The following is a 14,633-nucleotide window of genomic DNA, read 5'->3' as shown; positions in this document are numbered from 1 at the left end:
ACCCACCAGCCACTCCTCGGAAGGAAGGTTGGGCAATCCTACTTCCATAGTGATACTGCCTCGGAAACCCAAGGAGGGGTCTCTATGAGTCGGGGCCGACTCGATGGCACATAACAACAACAACAACAACTTAATACTTTCCCTCTTGCCTACCTAATGGAGAGTATGAATGAAGAATTATTGAGCTTTAAACCTCCCCAACCAACCTAATGACTTGATAACAGCAGGGCTAAGGGAAATGAAAGGGGCCTGAAATGAAGTGTCAGACTCTGAGGCATGTAAAGAACTCACACATTAGTCCATACCATTGTCCTTTTCCAGGGCACAGTGACTGTCAGCAACAGGGGGCAATGGAAGACAGGCTGCATGAAGGGCCCTCTCTAATGAAGAGCAGCCCATGTCTGAAGGTCTTTGCATGCAGACTGCCTTCTGTGATTGCTGTGAAAACCTCCAAGAACAATTGTGCAGGCATATGGGGCTGTGTCGTTGGAGGAGGAGCATCAAGTTGACTTAGAATGCACTTACTGCATCCAGCATTATCTAGTCAGCCTTCATTTTTATTTTTTTTTTCTCTGTGGGTTCTCTGTTTCTTCTCTTTGATAGCCATTATTATGTTAGTGGTAGAAACTCATGCTTAGTAAATGACAGTTCCAGTTGCATGGGCCAAAAATCTTGGAGTTATCTTTGATTTTTCTTTTTCTTTCACATCCCATATCTAAATCCATGCGCAGATCCTATCAGTTCTACTTTCAGATTGGGATACCAAATCTGGCATTGCTGCATGTCTGGTTCAAGCATGGATTATTGTAGGGACTTCTGGATGTCTTTCTACTCTGCCTCTTTTCCCCTGCAGTCTGTGGTCCACATAGCAGCAGTTGACCTTTTAAAACACAAGTCAGGTCACATCACTCTTTTGCTCAGAACCCTCCCAAACTTTCCCATTTCAGTGAGAAATGAGCAAAGACTTTATAGTGGCCTTTGCAACGTGCTATGTCATCTGGCCCGGAGCTCTGGTAGCATAGTGCCTAAGGCAGTTGACTGCTCACCAGAAGGCTGGCGGTTCAAACCCACCAGCCACTCCTCGGAAGGAAGGTTGGGCAATCCTACTTCCGTAGTGATACTGCCTCGGAAACCCAAGGAGGGGTCGCTATGAGTGGAGCCAACTCGAGGGCAAACAACAACAACGTCATCTGGCGTAGCCTCCAGTGACCACAGTGACCTGTTTTCTAACTAACATGCCCTACCCTCCACACTGGAGGGTTTTTTTGTTGTTGTTGTTTCTTTAATAGGCTTAACCTTTCTAACCTCAGGGCCTTTGGTCTTATTATTCTCTCTGCCTGAAATATTCTCCCAGATGGCATTTCCTCATTTCCTTCAGTTCTCTGTCCACGTGTCATCTTTTCAAAGGTGATCTCCCCTGACCACATACATCATACACTCACATACACTCTTCTCCTGCTTGCTCTGCTTTATCACTCTAAGTGTGTGTTGTGTGTCCGACATGCCATAGATGCACTTATTTGATTCTTTCCCCTAACTGAGACTTTTTTTGTTCACTGCTGCATTCCTCACTGTCAATAATTGTTTATGGAATAGATAAATGAATTGAAGAATTTCCAAACACATCAAACTACTGTGTACGATCCTCCTGTAACTAGGTTCAGTCCCGGGTTCATAAGTCTCTTATGCCTTTCCCTTGGATTCTGCTCAATTGTGCCCCTTCCTGGTGGCAGAGCCACCACTCTTCTCTAGCACTGACTGTTGCCTATTACCACAGATGCCTTGTCTCTCAGTCCCAATGGTTTCCCCTTCTCTAAATTCCTGTATTGGGGCAGTGGGTGTCTTACTTACTGCTTCCAGTCTGCAGGAGACCCTCTGAATCCCCAAATTTTTCTTAGCAGTTTTGAATATTTGTCCAATCTAACTCCTCTTCTCTCTCCTGTAGATGGCATTTTGAGAATTCTGAGGTACATGATAACTCCCTGAGGAAGGGCAGTGTTTGTTGTGAAGCTTTCTACTGCTAAACAGTGCCAAGGGCAAGGCCTGTGGGTACACCTTAAGGGCCTTATAAATCAAAATTATCATCATTAACTTTTTCTCTTTTTGTTGCATAATGCTAGAATAGATCAGACATATGGTCCATATTCATTTAACTCGGTATTTGCCTCTAGTTTGTAATAAATGACAATAAACTTTGAGTTTCTGAATGGACAGACGATTTAAAAAAGGTGAAAGTAGTATGTGCTCATGAGACATTTTGAAGCAGAATAGAGGATATAAAGTGAAATAATGATCCCATGGTCTAGCCCTTTAGGTCTGGAATTGAACCCGCTCCTGTGGCTTCCAGCCAAAAAAATAGTCATATGAGCTGAACATTTACATTATGTAGATACACTCCTTGGAGAGATCAATCATGGGAGATTAGAATGGCTGTGTATGCACAGGGAGACAGCTTGGGGGACAGGAGTGCATGGGAAGGAAGGACACAGAGAAAAGGTAACTATGGGGAGGAAGTGAGAAGAGAGCTGTTGCATTGTGGGAAATTGCAGTCAAAGTCATGAGACAAAGTGTATGTGAACTGCTGTATGGAAAATGAATTTGCTCTGTTATCTTTAATCCAAATTACCATAAAAATAAAAATAAAAAAAGATCCCATACTTTAGAATTAAGAGGTAACATCTGTTCCGTCTGTTATGAATCTTTTGAAATTACTGTTTCTTAACGTGTGATTTGAGATATTAGAAGGGTAGATTTGTCAAGAAACCTGTTGTCCTCATGGGATGAAGTGATACGTATTGCTGACCAGCTTAAACACATGGACGTTCTTATTCTCAGGTATGAACTCTTGATTGTTGAATTGTCACATACTACAAAACTGAAGGAGAGATTATCTCCTTGCTCACTCAAAATATCTCCATAAGGAATGAGGTGGGGAAGATAGGTGGGACTCAGGTTGCCACCTGGTAGACATTTTAGGACAGGCAGACTTTGGTTTAGTTGAATTTATCTAAGCTTAAATGATTCTTCAAGGTCACATTGGTTATTATAATCTTTCAAATAGTTACACAAGGTGGTTCTGTAATAAGGAATGTAAACTTTTTTATCTGGTTAGAGGTAGGGGAGGTTGACCTATAAGATGGTCATGCTGTTCATTAGCTTTAAGAGTGAGTAATTTCTTTGGGATATTGTTTAATTCAGTTTTGATAGGATTTTTCATTAATCTACATATTTTACTAATGTCACGGTTTTCCTGGCCTTCTGAATATTTGGTTAGTTTTAATTTCAGACCTAATTTTCCGAAGGCTCAGCCAGGGTTCCCCTTTTGTACTTGAACCAGTGAACTAGCTTTACATATACAGGTGAGTTGTACCTGGCTCAGGCAGGTACAGTTTAACGTGTCATTAGGCCTAAATTAGTTTTACTACCAAATAGAGCAAATGGGTGTAATTTGACTTATGGTGTCTCTTGTTCTGGGACTATGGATGGAATATGGGAATAATGTTTTACAGTGTTTTTTTTTTTTTTAAAAAACAAGGTGACTGTCAGGAATGAATCTTTTTAGAGATGAGAATCTTGAGAGAAAATTTAAAGGACAATAATTGTATCCATTCTGACAGCAAAAGGGCCAGACTCTGTGTTTAGAGAAGCAAAATTCCAGTGCACAGTCTAGCATGTTACTAAGACTCTTGAGAATGGGACTTAATTTTGCCATGTCATGAGCCACATCTTGGGAAACTGGAAAACTGACCTTAGATATGCCTGATTCTCATGCATCAGGAATAGCTTCACACAGCCACCTCATCCTGTGATGACATCTTTGCATGGCATATACTAATAATATATTATAAATATTAAAACTACCAGTAATCTGGCTCACTTTGTTTGTAATAGAATTTCATTCTAAGATGGAAACAAATCCAGACCCTCAGATTATATTCCAAATTGTTGCTTTCAGTGAATGTTTCAGTTAGATCTACTTGCATAGCAAGCAGGTGCATCACTGTATCAGTGCTCAGTGTATCTTCTTTCTCTATACAGTGAAAATAAACTACAATTTCCTGTTGGCTCACCATCTCTAACAGGAACATTTTCTGCACTGAAGACTTTAGTCCTTAATCGAACAGGAATAACATGGGCTGAGGTAATCTTATGTCTTTGTGTATGTGTGTGTTTTAAGCTAAACCAAAAAACCAAATTTCCTGCCATCGAGTTGATTCTGACTCATAGTGACCCTCATTAGATTTTCAAGGTGGTAAATCTTTTAGAAAGCAGATTGCCCCATCTTCCTTCCATGGAGTGTTTGGTGAGTTTGAACTGCCAGCCTCTGGTTAGCAGTCACATGCCTTATGCACTATGTCACCAGAGCTCCTTGTGTTTTAATCTAGTAATAAGCAATTTTAAATTTGTGGTTTAATAGGGAATTGGAGCATAAATGAGGCTTCATTTCAATCATCCTGTTGCCCAAATAATCAGATACTTTATCTTGTCTTACAAAAGAAGTATCAGAATCGTTAGAGTTAAGTAGAATTTTGTATATAGAAATTCATATTTTCTCTCTTGCAGCTCATTTTGATTTGTTCCAGAATCTTTCTGAACAGTGGCTTTCCATAATGGTATGGAATAAATATGTGATGCATTCTGAAAAGCCTTAAATTTAGCTGTTCATTGAGCCTTTAGCTACCTGAATTGTCCTGCAAATTTTCTTCAAGCAGGGACTGAGCAGCAGAAAGGTTGTCATATCCTTTTTTTTTTTTTTTTTTAAGTTCAGCTACTATAATCCACTGTTCATTGTATCTAGCTGGGCTCATAAGAATAGTGGGTCTCTGTCACTGCAGCCAGTTGGAACTTATATCTGGTACTCATTTTTTTTTCTGAACAGTTTACCAGTTTCACACATACCCAGAATATTCCATTTTAAAACCAGGTGCAGATTAGTACATTCCTAGTAATATTGTTCATCTGTGAAATGCCAAAGAAGCACCTTGGTTGGAGATTAGTTTCCCTTTAGCCAACATCAGCTTATTTAAGTTCTTTTCTAATATGCCTTCAGGAGCACTAGTGGCATAGTGCCTAAGGCATTTGACTGCTAACCAGAAGGCTGGCAGTTCAAACCCACCAGCCAGTCCTTGGAAGGAAGGTTGGGCAAACTACTTTCATAGTGATAACACCTCGGAAACCCAAGGAGGGTCACTGTGAGTTGGATCTGACTCGTTGGCAGTGTGTTGTGTTGCATTCTAATATGCCTTCTTTATAAGATATGCTTCTCCAGATTTAGATTTAGTACCAGAACAGGAAAAGTGATAGGAAGTTAGGTGTTGGAGATGGCAGCAAAGTCCAAGTGAGACAGTTTAGAAATAATTGTTCTTTACAAACCTAAATTGGCACCCAGAACTGAGGAAAGGTGTTTAACACCAATTTCCTTGTTTAAGCAAGTAATGTCAAATAATAAGAATGTGTTCAATCAGCATCTTCAGTTCAACTTTGTAGCTGCCTTTATACAGTTCAGAATATACGTAAATGATGCACTTATACTACCTTGGTTGGTTTCAAAGCATCAAAGGTGAATGCTACTATATCGTTGAAACGTCACTGCTCTGGTTACCTAGTGCTCCTCTGACAAGAATATACTACAAATGGGATGGCCATAACAAACAGGAGTTTATTCTTACAAATTGGAGGCTTTAAGTCCAAGTTCAAAGTCCCAGGCTCTAGGGGCTGGGTGAAAGCCTCTCAACCTTGGGGTCCAGCTCCGCCTCCTGCTTCCGGCCCACTGGAGCTTCAGGTGTTTCTTTACTCAAACAGCTGCTGGCTGCTAAGGCTGGAAGCCCCAAAGTTGACAAATAAAAAGGCACAATCCCAATGTTACCAGACCACATGGCAGGCCATTAGCTAAAGTCCATTGTAAGTCCCAAGGTCAGCAGAACATGGCAGGCTGCTGAACAACGACACGGCTACATGCAGGGTCCAAGTGTGCCAAAGGCTAGAGACCATTCTCAAAGCTTCTCCTTATATACAGGAAGCAGACCACATCTCAAAGGCAGCTGCTCAGCTGCTTGTGGTAGATCCCACCATGGAGTTGATTGCCAGTCTTATCATGGGGAATACTACCACCAGCTGCTCAGCCACTCAACCAGGCCCAGCCAACTTGACACACAAACATAATTACCACAGCCACCCTTTAACATTTTAATTTGATCATCTCCCCACCAAACACTCCTTGCCTGAAATGTAGTCTGTATTTAGATGTCTGTGAGATACTTTAGTTTTAAATGGTAACTAAACTGAATTCATGTGGAAGTTATGGTAATAAAACACATGGGAAGAAGCAACCAACAGAGGCCAATTATTCTTCCTTCCAGGTGCTCCACTGTGCCTGTGGGTGGCCAGTTCTTGAGGAACTGTACCTTGAGTCTGACAATATTTTTATTTCAGAGAGGTAAGAAGCATTTATGTAAATGCATCTGTCATCATTTAGTCATTCTGATTAAGTGGTTATGATTACACCTAAAATTCATTTTCTGAGGATTTGCAAATAAGAATTAGAAAAATGATTTTTATTTACTGCCTTCCAAAATTAGAATGTAAACTAAAACTTCACTAATTGGTTCTAATTCAACAAAAACAGTCAAGTTGAAAGGTCTAAATTAAATACTTTTGAAGACACGAATTTTATTAGTTGTAAAATAATCATTGATGTTTCTAAATGGAAGTTCTGCAGGATATGCTATAATGATTAAATCATGGATTTTTAGTTAATACTGTCTGCTGGAGGTTAGTGTACAAAGTATATGTAAAACATGTTCTTGTAAGTAAGTTAAATATGTTACTATGTCATCTTTGTTAATATCATTTAATTACTGTGTAAGCTTAAACTTGAGGTTGGGAAGATTTATAACAAATTCTTAATTAAAGGATTCAAATAGAATAAAATACTGAATCTTATCAGTAAGAATGATTTAATTTACTATGCAGGTGAATAAAGGTATTTCAAAGCTGTATTTTTAAAAAATAAAGATAATAAATTCATATTGAAAATTTTATTTTCCATACAGGCCAACTGACGTTCTACAGATGGTCAAGTTACTAGACCTTTCCAGTAATCAGTTAATTGATGAAAATCAACTGTTTCTAATAGCATATCTGCCCAGGTAGTTTTGTTCCTAAAATGCCTATTACATTATTGCTTAGTAAATATTTTGTGTTGTTGTTGGCTGCTATTGAGCTGATTCTGGCTCATATATGCTTTTGGGAGTCCCTGGGTGGTACAGATCGTTAAACACTTGACTCCTAGCTGAAAGGTTGATGGTTTGAATCCAGCCAGGGGCACCTTGGAAGACAGTCCTAGTGATTTGCTTCCAAAAGGTCACAGCTTTGAGTGGTTCTACTCTGCACACTTGGGGTCGCTATGAGTCAGAATTGACTCAACAGCAACTAACAACATGTATACTTTCTCAATAAAAATATGATAATGATGATGGTATTTCTAGACTGAGTATATTCCCTTTGGGAAATTTTTATTTGAGTTAATTTAGAGAATTTCCTTTTGAACCATGTACAGGGTACTGGGTAATTCATGGAATGAATAAATTGACCCTGGATATGATGCCCAATACCTTCATTCCAAACATGATTTTGAAGTGAATCGTTAGGGGCCATCGAGTCAATTCTGGACTCATAGTCGGCCTTTTGTGCACCAGAACGAAACACTGCCTGGGAACATACCATCTTCATAGTCATTGCCATGCTTGAGCCCATTGTTGTAGCCACTGTGTCAGTCCATCTCATTGAGGGTCTTCCTGTTTTTCACTAACCTGCTACTTTACCCAGCATGATATCCTTCTCCAGGGATTCATTTCTTCTGACAACTGACCAATATACGAGAGACAAAGTCTGGCTGTTCTCACTCCTAAGGAGCATTCTGGCTGTACTTCCTTGAAGACAAATTTGTTTGTTCTTCTAGCGATCTATGGTACATTCTTTTCCAACACCACAATTCAAATGCATCAATTCTTCTGTGGTCTTCCTTATTCATTGTCCAGTTCTCACATGTACATGAGGCTATTGAAATGCCATGGCTTGGTCAGGGTTAGTCTTCAAAGTGACATCTTTGTTCCTTAACACTTTAAAGAGGTCTTCTATAGCAGCTTTGCCTGAAGCAGTATATCATTTGATTTCTTGACTGCTGCTTCATGGGCGTTGATTGTGGATCCAAGTAAAATGAAATCCTTTAGAACTTCAAACTTTTCTCCATTTATCATGATGTTGCTTATTGGCCCAATTGTGAGGATTTTTGTTTTCTTTATGTTTAGATGCAATCCATAGTAACATATTTACCTTACTGAAGGCTGTACTTTTTGATCTTCAGCAGTAAGTGCTTCAAGTTGTCTTCACTTTTAGCAAGCAAGGTTGTGTCATCTGCATATTGCAGATTGTGAATAGTCCTAGGTTTAATAGTAATTAAGAGAACTTCCCTGCAGATATCCTATCCATTTCTTGAATGTTGTTCTTTTTAAAATAAAAGTACATTTATTGTCTTTATTGAGATATGGAAGCTCTGGTGGCATAGTGGGTAAAGCATTTGGTCTGTTAACCAGAAGGCTGTCAGTTCAAACCCACCAGCTGCTCCATTGAAGGAAGATGGTGGCACTCTACTTCCATAAACATTTACAGCCTTGGAAACCCAGTTGGGATTGCTATGAGTCAGAATCGACTTGATAGCAGCAGGTTTGATTATATTGAGATTAAATTTACATACTATATCATTTGATTCATGCAATTCAGGGATTTTTAGTTTATTCACAGAGTTATGTATCAATTTTAGAACACTTTATCACCCCAAAAGAAACCCCATACCCTTTGGCAGCCACTCCTTATTCTTCCCACCCCAGTCCTAAGACAACCAGTAATCTACTTTCTGTCTCTGTGGGCTTGTCTATTCTGGACATTTCATATAAAATTAGTGTAATGATTTCAAGGTAGCATCCATGTTATAACATATATCAGTACTTCATTCCCTTTTGTTGCCTGATACTAGTCCATTGTATAGATATACCACGTTTTATCTATCCACTCATCAGTTGATGGGCATTTGGGTTGTTTCTACTTTTTGACTATCATGAATATGCTACTATGAACATCCATGAACAAGTTTTTGTGTAGTAAGCATGTTTTTATGTCTCTTGGTATATACCCACGAGTGGAATTGTTGGATCATATAGCACTCTTTGTTTAACCTTTTGAAGAACTGCCAGATCATTTGCCAAAGCAAGTGCACATTGCGCATTTCCACCAGCAGTGTATGAGAATTACAGATTCCCTACATTTTTGCCAGCACTTGTTATTGTCCATCATTTTGGTAATCACCATTCTAGTGGTTGCTAAGTGTTACCTCATTGTTTAGATTTGCATTCTTCTAATGGCTAATGATGGGAGCTCTGGTAGCGCAGTCCCTACCAGAAGTCTGGCGGTTCAAAACCACCAGCAGCTCCTCTGTAGTGATATCGCCTCGGAAACCTGAGGAGGGGTCACTATGAGTCGGATCTGACTTGATGGCAGTGAGTTTGGTTTTTTTTTAATAGCTAATGATACTGAGTCAAATCTGACTCATAGCGACCCCTCCTTGGATTTCGGCGGCAGTATCTCTACAGAAACAGATTTCCCAGTCTTTCTTCTGAGGAATGGCTGGTGGGTTTGAACCGCCAGCCTTCTGGTTAGCAGTCAAATGCCTTAGGCACTGTGCTACCAGAGCTCCTGTTGTTTTGTTTGTAATGATGTTGAACATCTTTTCATGTGCACATTGGCTATTTGTGTATCTTCCTTGGAGAAATGTGTATTCAAATCCTTTGCCCATTTTTAAATTGGATGATTTGTCTTTTTATTGTTGATTGTAAGAATTCTTTGTGTATTCTGGATATTAGGCCCTTAGCAGATACTTTGCAAATGTTTTCTCCCATTCTGTGGATTATCTTTTCACTTACTTCATGTTATCCATTAACATACAAAAGATTTTAATTTTGATGAAGTCCAATTTATCTGTTTTTTTCTCTGATTGTTTATGCCTTTGATATCTGATCTAATAAACCTAATTCAAAGTCACAAAGATTTATATCTTTGTTTTCTTTAAAGAGTATTGTAGTTTTGGTTTCTACATTTAGGTCTTTGATCCATTTTGAGTTATTTTTTTCTGTATATGGTGGGAGGTAAGGGCCCGACTTTATTATTTTGCATGTGGTATCCAGTTGTCTCACCACCATTTGTTGAAAAGACTTTTCCTTCCTCATTGAATGTTCCTGTACCCTTATTGAAAATCAGTTGGCTGTAAATGTGTAAATATAATAATTTATTTCTTGATTCTCAATTTTATTCCATTGATCTCCATCTATCCTTGTACTGCTATACACTGTTGTAGTAAGTTTTGAAATAAGAAAGTATGAATCCTCCAACTTTGTTCTTTCTTTAAGATTGTTCAATTATTCCAGGTCCCTTGCATTTTTATATGGATTTTAATATTGGCTCATCAATTTCTGCAAAGAAAGGCAGCAGGAATTTTGATAGGGATTGCATTGAATAAGTAGACTGGTTTGGGGAGTATTGCAATCTTAGCAATATTAAATCTGATCCATGAACATCCAAGATAGCTTTTCATTTTTTTTTTAGGTCTTGAATTTTCAATGTTTTGTAGATTTCATAGTGTAAGTTTTGCATTTGTTGTGTTAAAATTATTTCTAAGTATTTTATTCTTTTTAATGGGATTGTAAATGGAAATTTTCTTAATGTTATTTTTGGACTGATCATGCATAGTGAATAGAAATGAATTATTGCACTTGATACATTTTGCTTTTCTCTGTTTCATCCAGATTGTTCTGTCGTCATAGCTTATTTTGAAATCCATACCATTTACCTATACTGACTTCTATTCAGAGCAAGTTGCTCATTTTTCTCAGTGACATTGTGCCCCCTGGATAGTCCCTCTATCCATTTCCCCTGTCTTTCTGCTGTATCACCTAATGCTGAAGAGGGTAACAAAACTGTACCACCTGTCTTGTTTTTGTTGTTATGTGCCGTTGAGTCGGACCTGACTCATAGCGACCCCTCCTTGGGTTTCCAAGGCAGTATCACTACAGAAGTAGATTGCCCAACCTTCCTTCCAAGGAGTGGCTGGTGGGTTTGAACTGCCAGCCTTCTGATTAGCAGTCAAGTAAGTGCCTTAGCCACTATGCTGCCAGAGCTCCTACCACCTGTCTTAGGGTGGGTTTTCTAGAGAAGCAAAATCAGTGAAGCGTATATATGCCATATTTTTATGCAAATAACATGTGCATTATATGGCTTTTTGCAAACTGCACAACTCCCTTGCACATTAGTTTCCTATGTGCATTATATGTGTGTGCACATTATTTATGTGGGTGAGTTATATGTGAAAAATACTTGAGAGAGAGAGAGACATAGAGAGAGATGTATCTCAAGGAAATGGCTCATGCAGTTGGGAGGCTGGTAAGCCCCAAATCTGAGGGTCAGGTGTCAGGCTGGAGGACAGTCCTGACTCATGTTGTTGTGTTGTTGCACGGGTTGATGAACCCACGATTGGCAGGTCAGACAATAGCATGTTGGCTCATGAGGCTGTGGAAGCTAGTGAATCCCAAAATTGGCAGGTCATATGGTGGGCTGCTGGCTCATAGGACTGCAGAACCTGGAAAATCCCAGAATCAACAGGTAGATAACAGGCTCAGCTCCCAAGAATCAGAGGTTAGAAGATGACAGACCAGATAGAGGATCCAGAGCAAGGCAGAGCCTTGCTGGAGCATCCATGTATATATTGGATACAGGTCACACCCCCAAGTAAATACCCCTTTATTATTAGAGTAAGAGTGTACTTGAATAAGGGTGTGACTTGAGTGAGGCTTAAACTTGAGTGAGGGTGTGACTTGAGTCATCCCCTCTTGTAAGGCTGTGACTCAAGCTACACCACACACTAATCCTGCCTCATTAACATACAGAGCTTAGGATTTACAACACATAAAATGGAGGATAAGTGTGTAATATCACAAAATGGAGGAAAACCACACAAAAACTGGTAATCATAGCCTAGCCAAGTTGACATGTACCATTAACCATCCTACCATCTGTAGCTTTCAGCTTATCTTTTGTGACTTTCGTGGACCTTTACTCTTCTTCAGTACCTTATTATTTGCCTCTTGCTGACTTTTAATCTTATTCCTATAATATTTATTCTAAGGCTATCATTCTCTAGTTCCTAATCTGGCCTTCTATTACTGAGAAAGAATACGAAGCCATCTGGTATGAGCTCCCAAACTTTCTTCTCTTCTAAATTATTTAATCTTTACTGCTTTAAGTCTTTCTTTTCTGTCCCCAAAGAGGCCTTTCTCCTTATTTTCAATTTACATCTTTTGCCTATACTGTTAATCTCATTTCCACTTTGAGATCTTTCTTTCTTTTAGTTGTGATTTGGGTGAAAATTTACACAGGAAATTCACTTTCCATACAGCAGTTCACATACACTTTGTCCCATGACATTGACCACAATTCACCACAATGCAACAGCTCCTCTCCCACTTCCTCCTGAAAGTCACCTCTTCTCTGTGTCCATACCTCCATGCACCCCTGCCCCCTGAACTGTCTCCCTGTGCATAAGCAGCCCTTCTTTCTCCCATGATTGTTCTCTCCAAAGAGTGTATCTACCTCAGGTAAATATTTTGTTTTTTGTATTTTATTTGGCCGGAAGCCATAGATGTGGGTTCAGTTCCACCCTGAAGGGAAGCTAGGGACCATAGTCTCAGGGGGTCCACCAGGCTCTCTTAGACCAGCAAACCTGGTCCCCCCTTTTTTTTTCCCAAATGATTTTGAGTTTGTTCTACATTGTTCTCCATCTCTATCCAGGATCTCCTACATAGATCCCCCTCCAAGTGATTGACAGTGGTAGCTGGGGACCGTCTAGTTCTTCTGGTCTCATAATCATATAGGCTGCAGATCACATGGTGTACTGGTCATTAGGACTAATTATTTCCATGAATTTTTGGTTTTCTTCATTCTTCTTTGCATCTGCATCTAGATGGCAGCTTGCAAGCTTTTAAGATCCCAGTTGCTACTCACCAAAGTAGGAGGTAGAACAATGTTTTGTGTAGTATGTTATGCCAATTGAGGTTGATGTCCCCTGCGACTATGGTTCTGAGCCCACCGGTTCAACTACCCAGTCCCTCAGGGTAGCTGGCTGTGACCAAGAAGTGAGTACAACCTTTCCCCTTGTCAGCTCTACCGTACACCTGGGAATTCAGATCATATAAATACACTTATAAGACCGCTGTCTGCCAACCCTATACATGGTCTTGGGTACGCTCCCCACTTCATAGACATACCTACTAGTTCAGTCTGTCTACCCATCTATCTACCCGTATACGCATGTTTGCCTTCACTGACAACGCAGTACTATATGTGCAAAAGGGTTCATCTTTGTTGTCTACACCTCCCATGTACCTCTCTCTGTCTTCCTGCTCCTCAGTGCCACCATGTTGATCACTCACATTTGGTATATTGCCCTTCTCTTCACCCAAATCAATTCTTATTGTGGTCGTTACCTTTGTATGTCAACCTGGCTAGGCCTGGTTGAGTGGCTGGGCAGCTGGTGGTAGTTATTCCCCATGATGAAACTGGCAATCAACTCCACGGTGAAATCTATCATAAACAGCGGAGTAGCTGCCTTTGGGTTGTGATCTGCTTCCTGTATATAAGGAGAAGCTTTGGGGATAGTATCTAGCCTATGGCATGCTTGGACCCTGCATGTAGCTGTGTCGTTACTCAGCAGCCTGCTATGTTCTGCCGACCTTGGGACTTACAATGGACTTAAGTTAATGGCCTGCCGTGTTGTTTGGTAACATCCGGACTGTGCCTTGTTACTTGTCAACCTTGGGGCTTCTCAGCCTCAGCAGCCAGCAGCTGTCTGAGAGAAGAAATGGCTCTAGCTTCAGTGGGCTGGGAGCAGGAGGTGGAGCTGGACCCTAAGGTTGAGGGGCTTTTACCCAGCCCCTAGAGCCTGGCAGTTTGAACTTGGACTTAAAGCCTCCAAATTGTAAGATTAAACCCCTTTTTGTTAAGGCCATCCCAATTATAGTATATTCTTGTCAGTGCGGCACCAGGTAACCAGAACACTTATTTCTAGCTATCTAACAGTGTTCCCTCCCCTCCCCTTCCACCCCTGCTAACCTACAAAGAAAATTTCCTTCCATAGATAAACCTTTCCTTGACTTTTAAAATAGCAGACTAAAACAATATTTGTCCTTTTGTGATTGACTTATTTCACTCAGCGTAATGTCCTCCAAGTTCATCCACGTTATGTGGTGTTTTGCAGATTTCTAGGTTATTCTTTAGGATTGCATAGTATTCCATTGTGTGTATGTACCATAGTTTGGTTATCTGTTCCTCAGTTGATGGACACCTAGGTTGTTTCCATCGTTTGGCTATTGTAAATAGTGCTGCAATGAACATAGGTTTGCATATGTCTGCTCTTGTCATGGCTGTCACTTCTTTAGTATATATACCTAGTAATGGAATGGCTGGTTCAAATGGTATTTCTAATTCCAGCTTTTTAAGGAATCGCCATACTACTTTCCACAGTGGTTGTA

General features: G+C 40.0%; 1 protein-coding gene across 1 annotated transcript in view; it reads left to right on the top strand.

The window, feature by feature from the left end:
• TBCE (tubulin folding cofactor E) overlaps positions 1-14,633 on the top strand; it is a 156,174-nt gene that overhangs the window by 118,023 nt on the left and 23,518 nt on the right. The window contains exons 5-8 of the mRNA XM_007938470.2: positions 2,736-2,835; positions 4,039-4,141; positions 6,360-6,436; positions 7,053-7,148. Of these exons, the coding sequence (XP_007936661.1) occupies positions 2,736-2,835; positions 4,039-4,141; positions 6,360-6,436; positions 7,053-7,148 (376 nt within the window). The remainder of the gene's footprint in view (positions 1-2,735; positions 2,836-4,038; positions 4,142-6,359; positions 6,437-7,052; positions 7,149-14,633) is intronic.

The sequence above is a fragment of the Orycteropus afer genome, unplaced genomic scaffold, assembly GCF_000298275.1.
Source record: "Orycteropus afer afer isolate SDZICR_OR568_19922 unplaced genomic scaffold, OryAfe1.0 scaffold00050, whole genome shotgun sequence".
In the NCBI taxonomy this organism is placed as follows: Eukaryota; Metazoa; Chordata; class Mammalia; order Tubulidentata; family Orycteropodidae; genus Orycteropus; species Orycteropus afer.
The sequence above is the reverse complement of the archived record's forward strand: the minus strand, read 5'-3'. Positions and strand labels throughout refer to the sequence as shown.